The following is a 23,053-nucleotide window of genomic DNA, read 5'->3' as shown; positions in this document are numbered from 1 at the left end:
TTTGTCTGATTTCACTTTTTATTTTACATGTTTTCCATAAACAACTTCCCATGTGATCACATTTATGATGCACATGAATAAAGGGGAAGAGATTAGCTATGAAAAAGAACTATTATGCCATTTATCAGTGGATCATTATTGCATCGAATGGATTTCAATTCTTTAGCAATCACTAATGCTTATATTATTCAGCTAAATACTTGGTTATAACATTACCAAGCAGGACTTTTATTAATTATAGAAGTTGCGATTGTAGGTCTGATAGTTTTTAGAAAACTAATTCCAAAATTTAAGCATAGGCAGTTAAAGACTCAGAGTAGGGATCCACCTTCAAATTTACAGTCATTCTTTTAATACACAAGATCACAGACCTGGTCCAAGGGAGTGATGCATTCTTGCTTTAAGCCCATATTTATCTCTAAAAAGTTATGGAAGGAAGTCTCTCACGGACTTGGTTCCAGTTCCTACTATGGAATTAGGACAACAAGAGCAATAGGTTGATAAAAGCCACTATTCCTCGTCAAAATCTAGCTCCTTGATGGTTAGTATAATTTTAGCTATTTGTTGACAACCTTCAAAATGGAGTTCAACTGGGTGGTGGCAATTGAGTTTATTTTCCTTTCTAGTAATAATTTAATCTAAGTCATACTGGTTGTAGCTAACACTGGATAATCAAAAATCTAGCTGCTCTCTAAATTGGGACTATCAAATGAATAGTCTCATGAGTCATTCAGACAAAAATGGCATACACGTCAATGAGCTGACAGACATGAGCAAGGCGGGACAAGGGGTCCAATAAGCCTATTGCTATAAGGTGTTTGAACAAATATGGGAATAGAAGTTTCTTGATGGAATTCAGGACACATAATACAAACTACCTTTTGTTTCAGAACATAACCAACAGCAGAATTCTACCAGTTTTCTTTTTCAAGTCCAATCCACAAATTATAGACAAAGCTCCCACTGGCTATATCATTCAGCAATAAGGCTCTATCTTCTGAGGAAATACACATTGTGAAATTGTTGAAATAACCCCTCCTGCTGGGCTGGGAGTTTCTTACCTTAGAGTACAGCACTGTGGCTCCCATATAATCCTTCTCCTGAAATTTTTTGTTTCCTTTTTCTCTGTAGAAAAGGGGAGCGTTGGGGTCCTTTCCCACAAGGTAACCTCTAGAAAGCCTTTTTAAAAACATCTCATCCTCAGATCTTCATGGAGAAACAAACAAACAAACAAACAAAGCACAAGTTTATTATTTCAAGGAAAGCTCCTTACCATTGCATTTGAAACAGTAATGACTGCCTGCAAAACATTGGGACACATAAGGTTCTATGTATTACGTAGTGACTGGGAGGGAAATCTTGTCTCCGAGACAGGGACTGGAATTTCTATTTAGAGAACAGAGTGTTAATTTTTTATTCTTTATCTCGTAATTACTAGCCAACGGATAACACATCATATACAAGCATGGGTGTGGAGAATGACATAATACACAGTCTTTGCACCAAAGCATATTCTCCACTTAAACTGTGTTGAAAATACCTGAGTTGAATGGCTGCCATAGCAGAGAGGTTGGGGGGTGGGGGGTGAAGGACGGAGAGAGGGAGAAAGGGTGGATGAATGAATCATAAAGTAAATGTAGTGAAATGTTAACATTTGGGGAATCTGAAAGAGGGATATTACACAGCTATTCTTTGTACTATTTTTGCAAGTAAATCTAAAATTTCAACTTGAAAAATTAAAAAAAAAAAAGTACTGTATGCAAATGCTCTATATAACAAAATTAATAAAGTTGATCTAACATATAAATACACAAACATACACACACACTGGCAATAGAGAATGCACCCTTTTCCAATAAGGAGAAACAGTACAGAATAACCTAGATTATACCGTTTGGCTACGAAGCAAATATGAATTAACATGGAAACTAAAAATTCTCTTAAGTAACTCTAGGTCAAAGAGGAAATCAAAATAAAAACTGTGGAATGTTTAGAAACTGTTTTTCAAATTTTTGTTTACAAAGACCCACCATAAGAAATACTGTGTTGTTTTTTTTGTTGTTTTTTTAAAGATTTTATTGGGGAAGGGGAACAGGACTTTATTGGGGTACAGTGTGCACTTCCAGGCTTTTTTTCCAAGTCAAGTTGTTGTCCTTTCAGTCTTAGCTGTGGAGGGCGCAGCTCAGCTCCAGGTCCAGTTGCCATTGCTAGTTGCAGGGGGCGCTGCCCACCATCCCCTTGGGAGTCGAACCGCAAACCTTCTGGTTGAGAGGATGCGCTCCAACCAACTGAGCCATCTGGGAGCTCAGTGGCTCAGCTCAAGGTGCCATGTTCAATCTTAGTTGCAGGGGGCGCTGCCCACCATCCCTTGCGGGACTCGAGGAATCGAACTGGCAACCTTGTGGTTGAGAGCCCACTGGCCCATATGGGAATCGAACCGGCAGCCTTTGGAGTTAGGAGCATGGAGCTCTAATCCTCTGTGCCACAGGGCCGGGCCAGAAATCCTTTTTACATTGTGTTTCAGTATGGTACATCTGTGTATGTATACGTTGGAATTTCACAAAACGTTACTTTGTTATATATAATAAGTTAATATCAAATAGGATTTTATTGGTACTTAAATACAATGTAGAAAAAACTCAAAATTAGTAACACAAAAAGAAAAGTTGGGAAAGATTTTATTTAATTCAAAAGGTGTGCTTGTCTGTTTTAAATTTATTCCAGTCCAGAAAATAAGAGGACAATATCTCATGCACATCTGGTGTTCCATAGAGCCTGTTCGTTGTTCTCTTTGTTTTTGTATTGTTTTAAATTAAGTTAAACCTGAAAAACCTATTCAAACAAAAAGGTTGGGGTGAACAGTAATAACAGCATATGGATATTCTTTCATCTTAATCCAACATGATGGTAAACTCAATGTTTTGTAATTGTTTGGTGTAAGACCTAAGCTGCAATAATTCATTCTTTACTTTGGGCACCAAGTTTAACTCAGTAATTAATTTAAAGTTTTGAAAAGAAAATGGGTGTTCTTTCTTTTTTTAATATTTTAAATTTTCTCCTGGAATGTTATGATAAAAATTTGAGGAAGTGAGGTGGAACAACTTTTCTAATTAATTTTTTATTATGGTAAAATATACAAAATTTATCATTTTAACCAGTTTTAAGTATATAGTTCAGTGGCATTAAGTACATATATAGTATTATGCAATCATTAACACTATCTATTTCCAGAACTTTGTACATCCCAAACTTGTACAGACTCGTTAAACTCTCCATTCTTCACTCTCCCCAGCCCCTGGTAACTTCTATTCTACTTTCTGTTTCTATGAATTTGTCTATTCTAGGTACTCCATGTAAGTGAACTCATACAATATATGTCTTTTTATGTCTGGCTTATATCACTTAGCATCATGTTTTCAAGGTTCATCCATATTGTAGCATGTACCAGAATTTCATTCTGTTTGACAGCTAAATAATATTCTATTGCATGTATACACCACATTTTGTTTACCCATCCATCTGTCAATGGACATTTGGGTTGTTTCCATTTTTGGCTATTGTGAATTATACTGCTATGAACATGGGTGTGCAAAATATCTGTTCAAGGTCGTTTTTCAATTCTTTTGAGTATAAACTTAAAAGTGGGATTTCTGGATCATATAGTAATTCTGTTTTTAATTTTTTGAGGAACCGCCATACTGTTTTCCATAGTGGCTGTACCATTTTACTTTCCCAGCAACGTGCACAAGGGCTCTAATTTCCCCACATTCTCAACACTTGTTACTATTGTCTGTTTTCTTTTTTTAATAGTAGCCAACCTAATGAATGTGAAACAATACTTTATTGTAGTTTTTGCTTTACGTTTCCCTAATGATTAGTAATGCTAAGAGCATCTTGTAATGTGTACTTTGGCATTTTGTATCTTTTCTTTGGAGAAATACCTATTTAAGTCCTTTGCCCATTTTTAAATTGGGCTTTTTGGTTTTTTTTTGTTTTGTTTTTGCTGTTGTTGAGTCTTAGGAGTTCTCTACATAGTCTGGATATTAATCCCTTGTCAGGTATATAATTTGCGAATATTCTTTTCCCATTACTCTGCTGATATTGTCATTTGATGCTCAAAATGTTTTAATTTTCATTAAGTCCAATTTGTCTATTTTTCCTTTCGTTGCCTGTGCCTTTGGTGTCATATCTAAGAAAGCATTGCCAAATCCAACGTCATAAGTTTTTGCCTTATGTTTTCTTCTATGAGTTTTATAGTTTTAGCTCTTAAGTTTAGGTCTTTGAGCCATTTTGAGTTAGTTTTTGTATGTGGTGTAAAGTAAAGGTCCAACTTCATTCTTTGGCATGTAGATTCTAATTCGGAAGCAAAGAGAAAGAAGCAAGTTCCTTCTTCTTCCAGCCTTGCTTATCTCTCTGGAGCCCTAGAGAAGCAAAGCCTCTCTTGGAGTAATTGGCATAGCAGAAAGTCCCAGCCCCAGAAGAGAGCACAGAAGATTGGAGCTGAGAAACAATATCTTAATAATTCACACACACACATACATATATACACATTATTTCCTGAAGCATTTCAAAGTAAGTGCAGTCATCCTGGGAGTTCACCTGCTAAGAGTAAGGACATTCTTTTATATCTTGATATCACAATATCATTATCATGTTTAAAAAAATTAATACTAAACCAAATATCATTTAAACTTCCCCCATTATTCCTAAAGTGCCTTTTATATCTTTTTCTTACCCTAACTTGATTCAGGATCAGCATTCCCATGTATTAAATTTAGTTGTTATTTCTCTTCAGTCTCTTTTGAGACAATCCCACAATTTTTTTGAAGACTCAAGGCCAAGAAAATGTTCCACATTCTGGTTTTACCTCATTGTTTCCTCATGATTAGATTCAGATTAAACAACTTTTGTCAAGAATATTAGTACATAGTTAAATCTGTATACTTGTTTCAAATCAGGAGACATATAATGTCACGTAGTTTCTACTACTGGTGACGCTAAGTGTGATCACTTGGTTAAAGTGGTGACTATTGGATTTCTCCAATATAAAGATACCTCTCCCATTGTACTTAAGTAATCTTTGGGGCCATACTTTGAGACCACGTGAATAAACTGTTTCCCAGAGATCTTTCTTCTAATGGTTTCAGCATCCATTAAATATCATTGCCAGAATCAGTTATTACACCAGGGATTACAAAATGGTGATTTTCTAGTTCTATCATTACTTCTAAATTTATTAATTGATATGCTTCTGTAAAGATAAGTGTTTCCCCCTTTCTTTCTTTTACTTATTTACATATTTATTTGAGTATCACCATGACCTTTAAAAAAATTCATTGTTATAAACCATTACATCATTATATTTTTTGATGCTCAAATTGTCCTAAATTTGGCCAGTGGGAACCTCTTCAGACTGGTTTCTATGTTCCTTTTTACATAAATCCATTAGGCTTTGAGCTCTTCTCTTTCTGGCAGGAGGTATTCTAGTTGAATCAGTACAAAATCGAAACAAATGGTAAGGCAGTGAGTGTGGATAATGAGTCTTAAGGATTCCATAGGACACTGCAGATTACCAAGCAGGGGGAAGTCATCTGTCTCAAAAGGTCTTCCATACCGATGAAAGGCATCAAATTTGGTAAAACATTCCTCAAAGACTAAAAACAGCAAGAAAGAAAACTGTATGCCTGGTTTTAAGCTTTAAAGGCCCAATTCATACTTAAAAAATTTTTTTCTCTGCTTATTTTTTATTAGTTTCAGGTCATACTTTTATTTAATGGGCATGCACATGGCGATTAGAAGTTTAAATCTTTTTTGGGTCACTTTAGATTATGATTGAATAGTTTTACAAACAGCTCTTCAGAGCTAATTTTTTTTCGCCATCCCTCCCCGACTTGTTCTGAAGTAGAGAAGTTTGAGGATACACAAAACAAATAAAATGGAGCTGGCCCGGTGGCTTAGGTGGTTGGAGCTCCGTGCTCCTAACTCCGAAGGCTGCCGGTTCGATTCCCACATGGGCCAGTGGGCTCTCAACCACAAGGTTGCTGGTTCGACTCCTCGACTCCCGCAAAGGATGGTGGGCTGTGCCCCCTGCAACTAACAACGGCAACTGGACCTGGAGCTGAACTGCGCCCTCCACAACTACGATTGAAAGGACAACAACCTAACTTGGAAAAAAAATCCTGGAAGTACACACTGTTCCCCAATAAAGTCCTGTTCCCCTTCCCCAATAAAAAACCAAACAAACAAAAAAATCCCCAAAAAAACAAATAAAATGAAGGTAATTATTAACTCCAGGGAAAACAAGAGTTGTACAATAAAGGAAATGTAATTCAAAGTATATTTCATGGTTCATATGAGCAATATTTACAGATATAATGACATATGTATTGAATATTGGTTTAACCAATATCATATTCTATTAGTTATATTATAAATTATAATATAGTTATAATGAGAGAATGAGGGAAAAACAAAGTACAGACATACATGTGAGTGGGGGTAGGAGAGCAAAATTTGACATCTAAAACTAAAAATTCAAGAAATAGCAGTGTTGGGGCTGGCCAGTGGCTCAGGCAGTTAGAGCTCCATGCTCCTAACTCCGAAGGCTGCCAGTTCGATTCCCACATGGGCCAGTGGGCTCTCAACCACAAGGTTGCCGGTTCAACTCCTCAAGTCCCGCAAGGGATGGTGGGCAGCGCTCCCTGCAACTAAGATTGAACGTGGCACCTTGAGCTGAGCTGCCACTGAGCTCCTGGATGGCTCAGTTGGTTGGAGCGTGTCCTCTCAACCACAAGGATGCCGGTTCAACTCCTGCAAGGGATGGTGGGCTGCACTGCCTGCAACTAGCAAGGGCAACTGGACCTGGAGCTGAGCTGCGCCCTCCACAACTAAGACTGAAAGGACAACAACTTGAAGCTGAACGGCACCCTCCACAACTAAGATTGAAAGGACAACAACTTGACTTGGAAAAAAGCCCTGGAAGTACACACTGTTCCCCAGTAAAGTCCTGTTCCCCTTTCCCAATAAAATCTTAAAAAAAAAGAAGAAGAAAGAAACAGCAGTGTTAGCATACTGTTTATAGTACTATGAAATTAAATGCCAGAAGAAACAATTAAAACAATTTTAAGTAGCAATCTCTGGAGAGTAGGAATGGGGAAGAGTGAGAAAGAGAGTTGCTGTTTTTCTTTACAGGCTTTAAAGTACTATTTGACTTTTTACACTATATGCATATTAATCTGACAAAAATTAAACTGAAGAAAGAAAATATTTCAACTTTATAAGGCACCAGGTCTACATAGGTTTACAGGATTTTTCTACCAGCTTTTAAGAATTAAATATTCCCTACATTATGTATACTATTACAGAGCACAGAAAAAGATGGGAAGCTCTCCAATTCAGGCTATGAGGCTACAATAACCCTGATACCAAGAGTTGACAAACAGAGCACAAAAAAGAACATGTAGGCTAGTATCACCTATGAACATAGATCTAAAAATAACATTAGCAAATTGAATCTAGCCATGTGTTAAGATGATAGATGATAGTTTATCTTCAAAACAGTTCAACTTCAGTAAATCTACTGATGTAAATCCAATATTAACAGATTAAAAGAGAAAAAGAAAATGATCATTCCTCCCACAATATATCAAAAAGGTATTGGTAAAATTCAACATCTATTTATGATAGAATATAGGAGGACTTACTTAAATCGTAAAAGGGTATGTATTATAAACCTATGGCAAATGTCTTAAAAGACTGTACTATTCAACATTGCACTGAGCTCTAACCAATGCTATGATAACTAAAGAGCAAAATAAGAGGCACAAATATTGGAAAGGAGGATTACTATCTGCATATTTAGCTACTTACCTAAAAATTCTAAGTGAATTGGCATAAAAATTATGAATTAATGTGAAAGTACAGTTAGGTGACCAATTATAAGATGATTTTTAAAAAGTCCTGGCTTTTATTTATACCACCAATTATCAGAGCATGTAATTGGAGGGGGGCAAAAGTCTTATTTACAATAGCAACAGAAACCTTACAAAAGTAAGACTAAATCTAAGAGGAAATGTATAAGATCTATATAAAGAAAACGATAGCTTTCCCCCCAACCCGCCCGCCATCTTGGAGCCTGTGGAGGCCTACTGGTAACTGGATTTCTAAAACAACAAATATGTCTGGAAGGCAGTGGTCCCAGGCCTTTTTTTCTGGCTATAAGCGGGGTCTCTGGAACCAGAGAGAGCACACAGATCTTCTCAAAATTGAAGGTGTTTATGCTCGAGATGAAACTGAATTCTGTCTGGGCAAGAGATGTGCTTATGTGTACAAGGCCAAGAACAACACAGGGACTCCTGGTGGCAAAACGAACAAAACCAGAGTAATCTTGGGCAAAGTAACTCGTGCTCATGGAAACAGTAGCATGGTTCATGCCAAATTCAGAAGCCACATCCCTGCTAAGGCCATAGGACACAGAATCCGGGTAATGCTCTACCCCTCAAGGATTTAAACTTACAGAAAAGTAAATAAAGTGGATTTGTTCTCTTGTAAAACAAACAAACAAAACAATAAAATTTTACTTAAGGGCATAAAAGAAATCCTAAACAAATGGCAAGACATACCATTTACTTGGGTGAAGAAATTTAATATTTTGTAAAGATGTCAAGTCTCCCTAAATGAACCTATAAACCCAACACAATCCTAATTAAAAAAAACCAACAATATTTTTTATGGAACTTAACAGCCAATTCTAAAGTTTACATGAGGAAAATGTGTACGAAATAGCCAGGCTATTCTTGAAAATCTTGAAAAATAATGCCTTAATATGTGTGGGTGGGAATCTGGTTTACCAGACAGCAAAGCCACATATGTACTAGACTTCCTTGCTTTTGAGAGCCCCTTCTCAATACATTTGGTAATAATATCTCAGAGGGGAAGCCATTCCCTGTGGTTGAAGTGGGGTGGACTCCAATTTCGCAACAGGGTTGGGCATGTGATATAGGCCTGGCCAATCAGAGGAGCCCAGCCCCATTGGTTGCATTGGTTGAAGGGATGCACATGTGATCAAAGTTAGGTTGATCAGAGTCCAACCCAGACCTTTTCTGCCAAAACTCTCAGGAAAGATGGTCTCCGTTTTTGTGGTTATTAGACCTTTTTTGTGGTTATTAGTGTGTGCCCAGGGCTACCAATGGTTATTGTGCCATCAGGTGGAGACAGTCTGACCCATGAAGAGATAGAGTCTGATGACATTATCTGAGCCCCTGGATACAATCCTGCTTGAAAATAGATCTGCCTTGGAAATCCTAGTTTCAAAGGCCATAAATTTCCTAATTTGAACTGGGTATCTGTTACTTGAAATTGAAAGAATTCTAATATTGTACTATAAAGTCACTAATTAAAAACCTTTGGTTTTTGACATGAAAAAGAGTCTAGAAACAAATTTATGGAAAAGTGGGGATTTAATTTTTGAAAAATATAGCATTTTGAAGCACTGGGGAAATGATGAACTTGTCAATAAATGCTGTGGAAAATTTATCTGGAAAAAACTTAGACTACTCCCTCACATCACACACAAAAATAAGTTCCAGATGGATTAGAGAGCTAAAATGAAATCACAAAATTACAAAAAATGTTAGAAAAAGATAAATAATATTTTTATAACCTTGGAGTAGACTATCCTAAGACACATAATCCAGAAGCTGTAAGAAAGTGACAGACATAGCTGTATAAGTTAAAACATATACACATAATTTATATACGATGCAAGACACCATTAGTAAAGTAAAAAAGATAAGTAATAGACTAAGAGAAAAATTAGTAACATATATAGCAGAGAATTACACAGCCAGATTGAAAAAGATCTCCTACAAATTAATAAGAGAAAGATAGACACTCCACTAGAAAAATGGGCAAGGGGTACACATGAACAATTCACAGAAGAACTATAAATGGTGTAATGTCAGAAATAGTCCATTACTTCACTAGTAATCAGAAAAATGCAAATTAAACAAGATTGTTTTGTCCTTATGGTTGGCAAAATTAAAGATGGTTGCTTTCTAATGTTGGTGAGGACATGGGAAAGGGTTTTTATATGCTGCTCATGGTAAACTGGTAAAGCCTTTTAGGAAGACAAATTTATTAAATTTAAAATGCTTATAACTACTGATGTAACAATTCCTCTTTCAAGAACCTATCTTAAGTTCTAAATCTATGTACAAAAATATATAACATTTGTTCACTGCAGCATTATTTGTAACAGTAAAACAAACAAACAAACAAACAAAAAACCAAACCAAACCTAGAAATAATGTAATTGCCCATCAATCAATAGGGAAAAGAATAAATTGTCGCATATTGCACTAGCAATATCATATGTGATGTTAGAAAACACCTCACAGGACAAAGCACACGATATAATCTAACAGAGAAAAAAAGGTAAGTGTATATTTATCTACAAATGAATGAGACTACATACAAAGAACTAGAAAGACACTGTGATAGTTAGTGGCATAAAGATAAAATGTCAACCTTGAATGTGAAAGGTACGTGTTTATGTATCTGCATATAGATGAGACTCTCATTTATGTGTCATATGTGCCTGCCACTGAACTAAGAGCTTTATACACATTACCAAGCTGTCATTCAATCAGTATTTTTTTTTCTTTTTTAAAATTAGTTTCAGGTGTACTAAACCATGCACTAGTTAGACATTTCACCCTTCACAAAGTGATAACCCCCCTCCCCCAATCTACTACCCCTCTGACATTGTATATCTATTACAATTCCATTGACTCTATTTCCCATGCTGTACTCCACATTCTGTGACTATATATATTAAACTATAGTTGACATAAATATTAGTCAACTTCAGCTTCAGGTAATTCAATCAGTATTTATTTTATTATTATTATTATTTTTAAACACCGTTTTTTGTTTTTTTAATTGGGGAATGTGGGGGAAGAGTGTGTTTCTCGAGGGCCCATCAGCTCCAAGTCAAGTCGTTGTCCTTCAATCTAGTTGTGGAGGGCGCAGCTCAGCTCCAAGTCCAGTCGCTGTTTTCAATTTTCAGTTGCAGGCAGCGAAGCCCACCATCCCATGTGGGAAGTGAACCAGCAACCTTGTTGTTAAGAGCTCGACCTCTAACCAACTGAGTCATCCGGCCGCCCCTCAATTAGTATTTATTGAGTACCTGTTTTTTTGACACTGCACTGCTCTTGTCTACAGAAAGACAAACAAATACAGACAAGATCCTTGCCCTCATGGAGTTTACAGACTAGTAGTGAAGACAGACATTAACCAAATGATTACACAAATGTAAAAAAGGAAAGGTATGTAGTATTGTAAATGTATAAAAAATGAAGATGACCCAGCTGGGATTCAGGGAAGGCTTTCCTGAGGAAAGATTTGGCTGATCCTGAAGGATGAGAAGTTAATTAGTTCTTAGGGAATAGTGGAGTAGAGAGGAACTAGGACAAGCATTTCAGGCAGAAGAACTACAATAAGTGAAGGCCATGTGACACAAAGAAGCATAGTGAATATCAAGAATTGAAAGAAGGCCCAGTATGTCTGAAAGGGGAGAGTGGTGAAAGAGGAGGCCGGAGAAATAGGCAGTAAGAATTTTAGTCTTTATTTAAGAGCAAAAGAAACTCCTGAACAGTTTTCAGTGAGATCAATAAATCTGATCTGTGTTTTGAAAAATGATTTCTGTTGTGGTATAGAAAATAGTTCTGAGGGAGGCAAGGGTGGAGGGGAAACCAGTTCGGAAGCTATTGTAATGGTCTAGCTGCCAACAGTAATTGGATTAGGGAAGTAAAGGGAGTGTATTAGGTTTTTTGTTGCTGCTGTAACAATCACCACAAAATTAATGGCTTAAAACAAACAAAAATTTATCTTACAGTTTGAAGGGCAGAAGTCTGACACGAGTTTCAATGTGCTAAAATCAAGGTGTTGGTAAGGATGCATTGATTTCTGGATGTTCTAGGGGAGAATCTGTTTCCTTGCCTTTTCCAGTTTCTAGAGGCTGCCTACATTTTTTGGCTTGGGGCTTCCTTTCTATGTCTTCAAAGCCAGCAATGTTGCATCTCTCTGACTATTCTTCCATAGTCACATCTCCCTCTGATTCTTCTCCTCTTTCTCCTTTTTCCTCTTGTAAGGACTCTTGTGCTTACCCTGGGCTCACCTGGATAATCCAGGCTACTCTCTCTATCTTAAAATTGGCTGACCAGCAATCTTAATTCCATTTGCAACCTTAATTTCCCTTTATCAGGTAACCTAACATATTCACAAATTCCAGAGATTAGGCCATGGACATATTAGAATGTATTATTCTGCCTACCATATGGGGAAAGAGAGAATTGACTTGATTATAAATTTTTGCATACATTTGGTGGTTATCCTAGAGGTTACAAAATGAATCCCTGATTTATTACCATATTCAGTTAGTACTTTTACCATTTTTCAAACACAGCCAGAACCTAACAACAATTGAACTCCATTTATCCATCTTCCCCTTGGTACTACTGTTGTCATGTCTTACTTCTAAATGTTTTAGTTTGCATTCACTTTTGCAAGGTATTTTCGTTAGGAATAGAATTCTAGGTTGGCAAGTTTGTTTTGCTTTATTTTTCTTTCAGTCCTTTAAATGTGCCATTCAATTATCTCCTGGCTTCCATAGTTTCATTGAAACAAATCAGCCATTATTAGTTTTATTTTTATTCCTATAAAGGTAGCATGTCTTTTTTCTTTGGTTGTTTTTAAGATTTCCTCTTTTTTTTCTCTTTAGTTTTTGGCAGTTTGAGTCTGCTGTCCCTAGGTGTGATTTTACTTATGTTTACACTACTTGGGATTTGCTGAGCTTAGGGAATCTGTGGGTTGGCATCTTTTATCAGTTTTAGAGAATTTGGGGCACAAAATAGGTGATCAATAAAAATTCACTGAATGAAGTTGTAGAAAAATTCTTGTTTCAGTTGTGTGTGTGTGTGTGTGTGTGTGTGTGTGTGTGTACTAGGTTGTGATATAAAATATTTCTTCCTGATGAATGTAGTCAAGAGTTTGAAAAATACTGAGGTTAGACTATATGACCTCTAAGATCCTTTCCAAATTTGAGCACTTAGGAATTTCTATGTGCAGCTAGTAAATCTCCACTACAACCTTTGGGAGATGGCAAAGTTCACAGCCTAGTGACTATTGCAAGGCACTGGTTATTGAAATATAACATTGACACCAAAAAAGCTAAATAACACCCCTACCTTTTCTGTTATAGTAGGTTAGAAAACACTGGAAACAGTAAGAATTGCTGAATGCCCCAAAATATAAAAATCTAAACTTAATCTTTCTACGAGCAACTATATGCCAACAAATTAGACAATCTAAAAGAAATGGATAAATTCCTAAAAGTATACAATCTTCCAAGGCTGAATCAAGAAGAAACAGAAAATCTGAACAGACCAATTACTACCAAAAAAATTGAATCAGTTATCAACCAGCTCCTAACAAACGAAAGTCCTGGACCAGGTGGCTTCACAGGTGAATTTTACCAAACATTCAAAGAAGAATGAACATGGGCCGGCCTGGTGGCTCAGGAGGTTAGAGCTCCATGTTCCTAACTCCGAAGGCTGCCGGTTCGATTCCCACATGGGCCAGTGGGCTCTCAACTACAAGGTTGCCAGTTCAATTCCTCGATTCCCGCAAGGGATGGTGGGAAGCGCCCCCTGCAACTAAGATTGAACACGGCACCTTGAGTTGGTTGGATCCGCTCAGTTGGTTGGAGCCCGTCCTCTCAACCACAGGGTTGCCGGTTCGACTCCTGCCAGGGATGGTGGGCTGTGTCCCCTGCAACTAGCAAAGGCAACCGGACCTGGAGCTGAGCTGCGCCCTCCACAACTAAGACTGAAAGGACAACAACTTGAAGCTGAACGGCACCCTCCACAACTAAGATTGAAAGGACAACAACTTGACATAGGAAAAAAAAAAATGTCCTGGAAGTACACACTGTTCCTCAATAAAGTCCTGTTCCCCTTCCCCAATTGAAAAATAAAATAAAATAAAATACAAAAATAAAAAAGAATTAACACCTATTCTTCTCAAACTGGTCTAAAAAATCCAGGAGGAGGGAAGGCTTCCAAGCTCATTTTATGAGGCCACCATTACCCTGATCCCAAAACCAGAAAAAGACATTCCAAAAAAAGAAAACTATAGGCTGATACCCCTAATGAAATAGATGCAAAAATACTCAACAAAATATTAGCAAACTGAATTCGGCAATACATTAAAAAGATCATACACAACGATCAAGTGGGAGACATTCCTGGTATGCAAGGTGGTTCAATATCCGCAAATCAATTAACGTGATACACCAAATAAACAAAATGAAAAATAAAATCATTTGGTCATCTCAATAGATGTAGAAAAAGCATTTGACAAAACACAGCATCCATTTATGATAAAAACTCTCAGCAAAGTGGGAACAGAGAGAACACATCTCAACACAATAAAGGCCATATATGACAAACCCACAGCTAACATCATTCCCAATGGGGAAAAGCTAAACGCATTCTCCTTAAGATCAGGAACAATACAAGGATGCCCACTTTCCCCACTTTTATTCAACATAGTACTGGAAGTTTTAGCCACAGCAATCAGACGAGAAAAAGAAATAACAGGCATCTAAATTGGAAAGGAGGAAGTAAAATAGTCATTATATGCAGATGACATGATAGTATATATAGAGAACCCCAAAGATTCCACCAAAAAAACTATTAGAACTGATAAATAAATTTAGTAAAGTAGGACACAAAATTAATATTCAGAAATCGGTTGCATTTTTATACACCAATAACGAATTATAAGAGAAATTAAGAAAACAATCCCATTTACAATTGCATCAAAAAATATTTAGGAATAAATTTAACCAAGGAAGTAAAAGACCTGTACTCAGAAAATTATGAGACATTAAAGAAGATACAAATAAATGGAAACATATACCATGCTCATGGATAGGAACAATTAATATAGTTAAAATGTCCATATTACCCAAAACAATATATAGATTCAACACAATCCCTATAAAAATACCAATGAAATTTTTCACAGAACTAGAACAAATAAACCAAAAATTTATATGAAACTATAGAAGACCCCAAATAGCCACGGCAATCCTGAGAAATAAGAACAAAGTGGGAAGTATCATGCTACCTATATCAAAGTATATATAGAAATCAAAACAGCTTGGTATTGGCATAAAAACAGACACATAGATCAATGGAACAGAAGAGAGAGCCCAGAAATAAATCCATGCCTATATGGTCATTTAATCTATGACAAAGGAAGCAAGAATTTACACTGGGGTAAAGACAGTCTATTTAATAAATGGTACTGGGGAACCTGGACAGATATATGCAAAAAAATAAACTGGACCACCTTCTTCTGCCATATACAAAAATAAAATCAAAATGGATTCAAGACTTAAATGTAAGACCCCAAACCATAAAACTGTTAGAAGAAAACACAGGAAGTCAGACATTACCTTTAGTAATAGTTTACTGATATACCTCCTCGGGCAAGGGAAACAAAAGAAAAAATAAACAAATGGGACTACATCAAACTAAAAAGTTTTTTCCCAGCAAAGGAAACCATTAACAAAACAAAAAGATATCTTATTGAATGGGGGAAGATATTTGCCAATGATACATCTGATAAGGGGTTAATATCCAAAATTTATTTTAAAAACTCATACAATTCAACACCAAAAAACCAAACAATCCAATTAAAAAATGGGCAAAGGACATGAAGAGACATTTCTTCATAGAGGACATACAGATGGCCAATAGACACATAAAAAGATGTTCAACATAACTAATCATCAGAGAAGTGCAAATAAAACCCACAATGAGATACCACCTCACTCCTATCTGAATAGCTATCATCAATAAATCAACAAACAACAAGTGTTGGTGAGGTTGTGGAGAAAAGGGAACCCTGTGCACTGTTAGTGGGATTGCAAATTGGTGCAGCCATTATGGAAAACAGTATGGAGGTTCCTCAAAAAATTAAAACTAGAACTACCTTATGACCCCACAGTTCCACTCCTGGGTATTTATCCAAAGAAATCCAAAACACTAATTCAAAAAAAATATATGCACCCCTATGTTTACTGCAGTGCTAGTCACAATAGCCAAGGTATGGAAACAACCAAAATGACCATAGTAGACGACTAGATAAAGAAATTGTGGTACATTTATACAATGGAGTATTGCTTGACCATAAAAAAGAACAAAATCTTCCCATTTCAACAACATGGATGGACCTAGAGGATATTAGTCTAAATGAAATAAGTCAGACTGAGAAAGACAAACATCATATGATCTCAATCATACGTGGAATCTAAAGAACAGAATAAACGAGCAAACAAAACAGAAATAGACTCAGAGATACAGAGAAAAAAAACTGATGGTTGCTACTAGATGGGAGGGGGGAGGGGGGCAAGGGAGAAGGTGAAGGGATTAGAAAGTACAAACCGGTAGTCACAAAGTAGTCACGGGGATGTGAAATACAGTACGGAGAATATAATCAATAATGTTGTAAAGATTATGTAGGGTGTCAGATGGGTACTGGAGTTATCGGGGAGATCACTTCATAGATTGTGTAGATGCCTGATCACTGCACTGTACAGCTGAAGCTGATGTAGAGTAATACTGAATGTCAACTATAATTAAATATATATACATATAGTCACAGAATGTAAAGTACCGCATAGGGAATATAGTTAATGGTATTGCAATGGCTATGTATGATGTCAGAGGGGTAGTAGACTTGTTGGGGTTATCACTTTGTGACGGGTATAAATGTCTAATCATGATGTTGTTTTGTACAGCTGAAACTCATGAAAAGTAAATAAGTAAAAATAAATAAATAAAATAAAATAGGGTTACTTGACCACACGAAAAAATTAAAATGATAAAATGCTTTATGCAAAAAATAAAATAAACTTAGAATCTTTCCATCAAAATGAGATATAACTTGAGAGCAAATGACAAAAGGGAACATTTCCCAGATTAAAATTTCCCTGGTTAAAGCTTTCATTCACTTACTGAAGAAGCGAAGAGGTGTGAAGAAAGACATCGCTCAAAGTCTCTGCTGTAGAAATTGTGACCTGAATGGACTTTGGGAGCAAAGACCACTTCTGAAATAGGTATGATTTCCACTCATCTACAGGCAGATCCATGCTACTTTAAGTCTACAAAATGAATAAGAAAGTAAGGAATTTAGATTTCTACAAATGCACAATTTTTGAAAATCCAGATTTCATTCCAGCAAGCATGAAGCAACATAACCAATTCTTGTGCTCTTTTTCTATAGTTGTTTACATGCTGAAGAAGGATCTATATTTTCTCCAATTCACTCAACATTCTTTCATTCAGAAATTATTTATTGAAAACCTACTTTGTTCCAGGCACCACGCTAGGTGAATTGACAGCCACCATCCTTGTTCTCTTAGAACTCCATCTACCCTAGTTGCTCAAGTCAGAAACCTTGAGAGACCTCCCAGATTCTTCTTTCTCACTCTCCCCAGGGACTATTAACAAATATTTATATCTCTTACATCGTTGTTTTTTTCAATCCCCAGGTCATTCTTTTAATTCAAGCCCTCACCGTGTCTTGTCTGGCATTCTTTCCAGCGTGTCATAACTAATCTCCATGCCCTCAGTCCCCCCCCCCCCCCATTTAATCCCTCTGCATTCAGACAGATGTCAGTACTCTGCCTTAACTTCATCAATGCTCCTCCTAGCATTTAGGAAAGCCCCATAGAAACCCTTCATTATTTGACCCTTGGCTTACTTTCTAATGTTCAAAGTCTCACCTCCTCCGTAGGTAACTACTATCCTGAGCTATTCAATGCTATCCCCAGCTTGCCAGGCTATTATTCATCACTCCATTTTTTGCATAGGCTATTCATTTTTCCAGGTTCATCCCTGCCCTCACTTGGAGTCCACCAGGCAAATTTCCACAGTTCAAATGACACCTCCTCCGGGAAGCCTTCTCTGATTTTACATCAGTGTGATTCCAGCACACTTTGTCTCTCTCCTGGGGCCCATATCATGCCTACCTTGAGTTAGGGCTACTTACAGCGGAAACTCCCGCGACAGCCTATGTTCTTTTCTGAGGGCAGGAACCAGGTCTTATTTACCTTCAGAAACCCCAGTGTGCTAATCTCAGGATCACGTCACTGCTTTGACTACATTTAGCAGCAGGGTTATCAGGGAGCAGCTCTAGCTCTCCTCTGGGCTACCAGTCGAGCCGGGTATGTTTCCGAGAGCCCGCTCGCAAAGATCCCGGAACTGTTCCACTCGCTTCTTTTAGTGGCGCTCGCGTCAACCTTGGCGCGTCCCGTATCCTGGCTCTATGCCCTCAGATCCCGCCAAACGGCGACTAGGCCTGAAGTTAGGTTTGGGAGGGTCACGTGGTCGCCCGCCGCGCCTCGGCCAATGCGGTGGCTGCTCAGCCCCTAGGCCCGCCCCTGTGCCGGGTAAACGACGAGAGGCGGAAGTGGCGTACTCAGCATTTCGGGCCAATTGCTTTAGAGCGCGCCGTAGTCCGGGGGTGAAGCCTGGGCAGCAGCGCAGCCGGAGCGCGGGAGTTGTTGCGGCGGAGCCATGGTGGGCCACCTGAGCGAAGGGGCCATAGCGGTGAGGAGATGCCTGCGAGCTGGGCCGGAGGGCCGGAGTGGTTGTGGGCTCTGGGGCTGTGCGGAGTGGAGAAGGGGATGAAGAGCTGGAGGCGAAAGGGAAGAGAAAACGAGAGGAGGAGATAGCGGGAATGGGGGGGGGGGGAACCGCCCGGTGGACTCCCTGGAATCATCACCCTTTCTTGAAAGGATTTTTCCCATCGTCTTTTAAACATGCTTGCGTTTTCCTGCTTAAGAACACGAAACAAAATAAACTGTTGACTCCCCCCCATCTCACTCCTGAGACCATTCTCTGCCTCCTCCCCCCCCCACCCACAGCCAAACTTCTCCAGAACTGTCTGTTTTCAGCTATTTCATTTCCGATTTCACAGAGAAAGCGTTTGAGCCTTCAAGCCCAGGTAGTCCATCCGACCCCGTGCCCTGGTCTGCTTGTCTGTCTCCTGCACTAGGCTGTCAGCGTATTGAGGTCAGAGACCTGTCTTGCTTTCTGTATCCCCAGTGCTTGGCACAGAGTAGACACTCAGCACATGTTGAATTCATGAAAGCCAACGCTCACCAAACATAAACACTAGATGGGGTATTCTAAAGAACCACACTTCTTGCAAAACTGCTAAAATGCAAAGGGATATTGCTTTTTTAGCTAAATCATGGCTGTTTAGAACTCTGGTTGCTTCAGAACTTTCCTATAGGTGCTACAGAGTTGTGGGGTGTGGCTGACTGCAGTACATATGGGGCATATGGGTTTGCCACGCTCTCTGAGGCAATGAGAAATCACTCCAATGAAACCAAAACCATATCTGCCATTTTAAAAACAATTAGGAGAAAGAACTAAGCAGGGGTACAGAAAAGAGCGTTTCTTAGTTGATTCTGGAGAAATGAACCTGAGCCTTGTACACAGTGGCAGCAGGACTTGGAGTGTTCCAGGCACAGCTGAAAGGACAATTTCTGAGAGCCACTGGAGTTGCACAACCGCCCTCCATCAACGCATTAACCCACTTTAATCAGTCACCCCCAGGATCACTGTAGAAATAAATAGGGCTGAAATTAACAGTGCCTCCAAGTGGCTAAATCCAACAGATGCTTCAATCTTCAATTTATCAGAGTGCTCAGCAGCATTTGAGTCTTGAGCATTGCTTCCTTCTGGTGGCAGTCTCTTCTTTGGGCTTCTGTGGTGCAGCTTGGCTGGTTTTCACATCCTATTTACAGGTTCCTCTTCGTAAATGTTTGTTGACTCAAGGCTCTCTTCCAAGACAAACTCATTACCATCTCTATGTTACTTGCTCACAAGTTTCTTTGTCCAGAGTCACCTTTTACTCTGAAAGACAAAACTCTATAATTTATCTGCCTACCTGATATCTCAAAGTCATTTAAATTTCAACATGTCCCAAGTCCATTATCTTCCTGAATCTGGGCCGCTTGGTATTCTCTGTCTGGGTGAATCGCACTATTATCCATTAAGTTATGCTAGCCAGAAATTGAGCAATTGAGGAATCATTCTTCCTGTGTCACCCTGAATGTTCAGGATACATGTTTACTTGCACATGTATCTCTTAACTCCATCTACTTCTCGCCATCCTCGCTGGCACCATCATTTTTTGCCTGGATCACTCACTGCCACTCAGCATACCCTCCTGCTATTTCCATTATAGCATATTCTCAACTTGTTCTCTCCTCCTTCCCAGTCCTTTTTCTCTTTAAATTCCTGGTTTATTCCATGCCCTTGCCTTCCACAGGGTTTTGATCATTCTTTTCCCTCTGCCTACTGCCCAGGTGGTTTTTCACACTCATAGGCGAACAATCTTCACATGTCAGTTCAGTTGTTAACTTCCCATGCTGGGTTAAATCCATTTATTTTGAGACCCAAATTTCTCTGAGTTCACTTATCAGCTCTGTGACTTTGGGCAAGATGCTAAACTTGGCCTTTCCTGTTCTATAAAATAGGGTAATGATATCTAATACCTATTGGGTAGTGGGAGGATTAAGTGAGTTCTTACATTTAAAGTGCTTAGCCCAGGCCAGATACATAGTGAATGCTCAGCATGTTACCTATTGATAATCACAGATGTAATCTTACATTTATTTGTTGTTGATTTGATTAATATCAGTTACTTTCTGTCTCCACCACTGGACTACATTTCTTTTAGGTCTGAAATGATGTCTGTTTTTTTGTGTGTGTTTTTTTTTGCTCAGCATGGTACCTTGAATACCTGGGGCAGTGCTGGCAAGTTTTAGGTGCCCAATAAATGTTTGCTAGTTGCATATGAGGCGGGGGGAAAGAAAGGGACAGAGATGAATGGGGAAGAAAGGGAGCTTGGGGGAAACGGGAAGGGGAAGAACAGTTGGCGGAATGAGTAGATATTTTAATACATTAGGAATAATTAGACCTGGGAAGTAATTGCAAATTGGCATCATTTACTTTATAGCTGCTTTTCAGACAAATTATGGTAGTAGGAAAAAAATTAGGAACAGGTCTTCACTTTAAAAAAAATGAATGATTATGAGGTTTTTGCTATATTCAAGATTTTAGAAACATATTTCTAGTGTCAGATAAAGTATTCGGTTTTATTCATAAATGACAAAGAAAATTTTTGCCTATGTTTGTGGTGACAGAGTGTAGAGGACCTTTGTCAACTTTGATTATTAGCTAAAACAAATAATATCATTTTAGTTTAAAAGACACAGGCCCTAATGGGTAAACAACTAACACACAAATAGCAGAGGCATTGTGGGTAAGAGCTAACACAAAGTAAGAGAGAATGCTTGGGACTTCTGTGATAAATAGAACGAATAGCTTTTATATTGTAAGTAATTGGGTAATATAAAGAAAGGCAAAGGAACTAATGTTTTCGACCATTTCCAATGTGCCAGATACTTTATAATAGCCAGTACTTCCCGTAACCCTCTAAGGTAGATTTTTATTATTACCCGTTTTACAGATGATGAACTTAAAGTGTAGAGAAGTTAAATAATTTGTTCATGGAACAAGGATTCAAACACATGTGCCCTTGATTATGGCATTCTGTTGCCTTGTGTTTTTATTAGCAATGTTAATTTGGAAAGTTTAAGACAATTTTATCTTTTAAGTGTATATGTCATGCTGTATGTCCCAGAAAACAGTAAATGTTATAGTCAGTATCTAAATTAAAAAGAATAAAGTAACACATGCATGTGGTTTTAAAATAAAATAGAACAGAAAGGCGTTTAATGAAATTACTGAGCTGTCCTACCTTGCCCCAATTTGTTCCCCAGAAATAACTACTTTTTTTTTTTAAAGTTTATTGGGATGACTGTTGTTAGTAAAGTTACATAGATTTCAGGGGTACAGTTCTGTAATACATCACCTATATATCACATTGTGTGATCACCACCCAGACAACTACTTTTTTAAAAAGTCACCTTTATTGAAGTTTAATTTACATTCATCTATTAAAATACACTTATTATAAGCATGCAGTTTGATGAGTTTTGACAAGTGTTGACTCCCCTGTCATCACACCACCTCAGTCTCCTTTGCCTTCCCCTCTTCTGCCTCTACCCCAGGCAACCACTGTTCTGAGTTCTGGTTTCTATCACTATAGTTTTGACTGTTCTAAAACTTCATGTAATTGGAACTAAATAATATGTACGCTTTTGTGTCTGGCTTCCTTCTCTCAGCAAATGGCTTTTGAGGTTTATTCATGTTGTTTCAGTATTTGTACCTTTTTATTGCTAAGTAGTATTCCATTGATGAATAAACACTGTCTTATTGTTGGACATTTGGGTTATTTTCATTGTTTGGCTATTATGAATGAAGATACTTTGAACATTTATGTACAAGTCTTGTGGAAATGTTTTCATACCCCTTGGATAAATACCTAGGACTGCACTTGCTGGGGCATATGGTAACTTTTGTAAGAAATTGCCAAATGTTTTCCAAAGTGGTTATGGGACTTCTAGTTGTTCCATATCTTTGGCAGCACTTAGTTTTGTCAGTTTTTGTTTTTTTTAAAGATTTTATTGGGGAAGGGGAATGACTTTATTGGGGAACAGTGTACTTCCAGGATTTTTTCCAAGTCAAGTTGTCCTTTCAATCGTAGTTGTGGAGGACTCAATTCAGCTCCATGTCCAGTTGCTGGTGTTAGTTGCAGGGGGTGCAGCCCATCATCCATTGCAGGAGTTGAGGAGTCGAACCGGCAACCTTGTGGTTGAGAGCCCATTGGCCCATGTGGGAAGCAAACCGGCAGCCTTCCAGGTTAGGTGCACGGAGCTCCAACCGCCTGAGCCACCGGGCCGGCCCCCAGTTTTGTCAGTTTTTTAAAGTTTAACTATTCTAATAAATATGTAGTGGTATATCACCATGGGTTTAATTTATGTTTTCCTGATGACTAATAA

At 38.0% G+C, this 23,053-nt stretch overlaps 2 protein-coding genes and 1 pseudogene across 4 annotated transcripts in view; 2 read left to right on the top strand and 1 right to left on the bottom strand.

Moving 5' to 3' along the window:
• SMYD4 (SET and MYND domain containing 4) overlaps positions 1-18,401 on the bottom strand; it is a 37,978-nt gene extending 19,577 nt beyond the window's left edge. The window contains exons 1-3 of one of the 2 annotated variants that reach the window (XM_019755524.3): positions 18,185-18,401; positions 17,088-17,233; positions 1,062-1,206 (exon numbers count right to left, since the gene is read on the bottom strand). In XM_019755524.3, coding sequence (XP_019611083.3) covers positions 1,062-1,206; positions 17,088-17,221 — 279 coding nt within the window. In that variant the 5' untranslated portion in view covers positions 17,222-17,233; positions 18,185-18,401. Of the gene's footprint in view, positions 1-1,061; positions 1,207-17,087; positions 17,234-18,123 lie in introns of both variants that reach the window. The other variant, XM_019755522.3, reaches the window with a different exon arrangement.
• Positions 8,177-8,683, top strand: LOC109460274 (large ribosomal subunit protein eL33 pseudogene; annotated as a pseudogene).
• A 130-nt stretch (positions 18,402-18,531) lies between the features above and the next one.
• RPA1 (replication protein A1) overlaps positions 18,532-23,053 on the top strand; it is a 45,586-nt gene continuing 41,064 nt past the window's right edge. The window contains exons 1-2 of one of the 2 annotated variants that reach the window (XM_074319587.2): positions 18,589-18,683; positions 19,054-19,148. Coding sequence is in view for 1 of the 2 variants with exons in the window: in XM_019755527.3 (XP_019611086.3) it covers positions 18,651-18,683 (33 nt within the window). In the remaining variant the exon portion in view is untranslated. Of the gene's footprint in view, positions 18,684-19,053; positions 19,149-23,053 lie in introns of both variants that reach the window. The other variant, XM_019755527.3, reaches the window with a different exon arrangement.

Source organism: Rhinolophus sinicus, chromosome 12, assembly GCF_057876585.1.
Source record: "Rhinolophus sinicus isolate RSI-liver-muscle chromosome 12, RSI-T2T, whole genome shotgun sequence".
Lineage (NCBI taxonomy): Eukaryota > Metazoa > Chordata > Mammalia > Chiroptera > Rhinolophidae > Rhinolophus > Rhinolophus sinicus.
The sequence above is the reverse complement of the archived record's forward strand: the minus strand, read 5'-3'. Positions and strand labels throughout refer to the sequence as shown.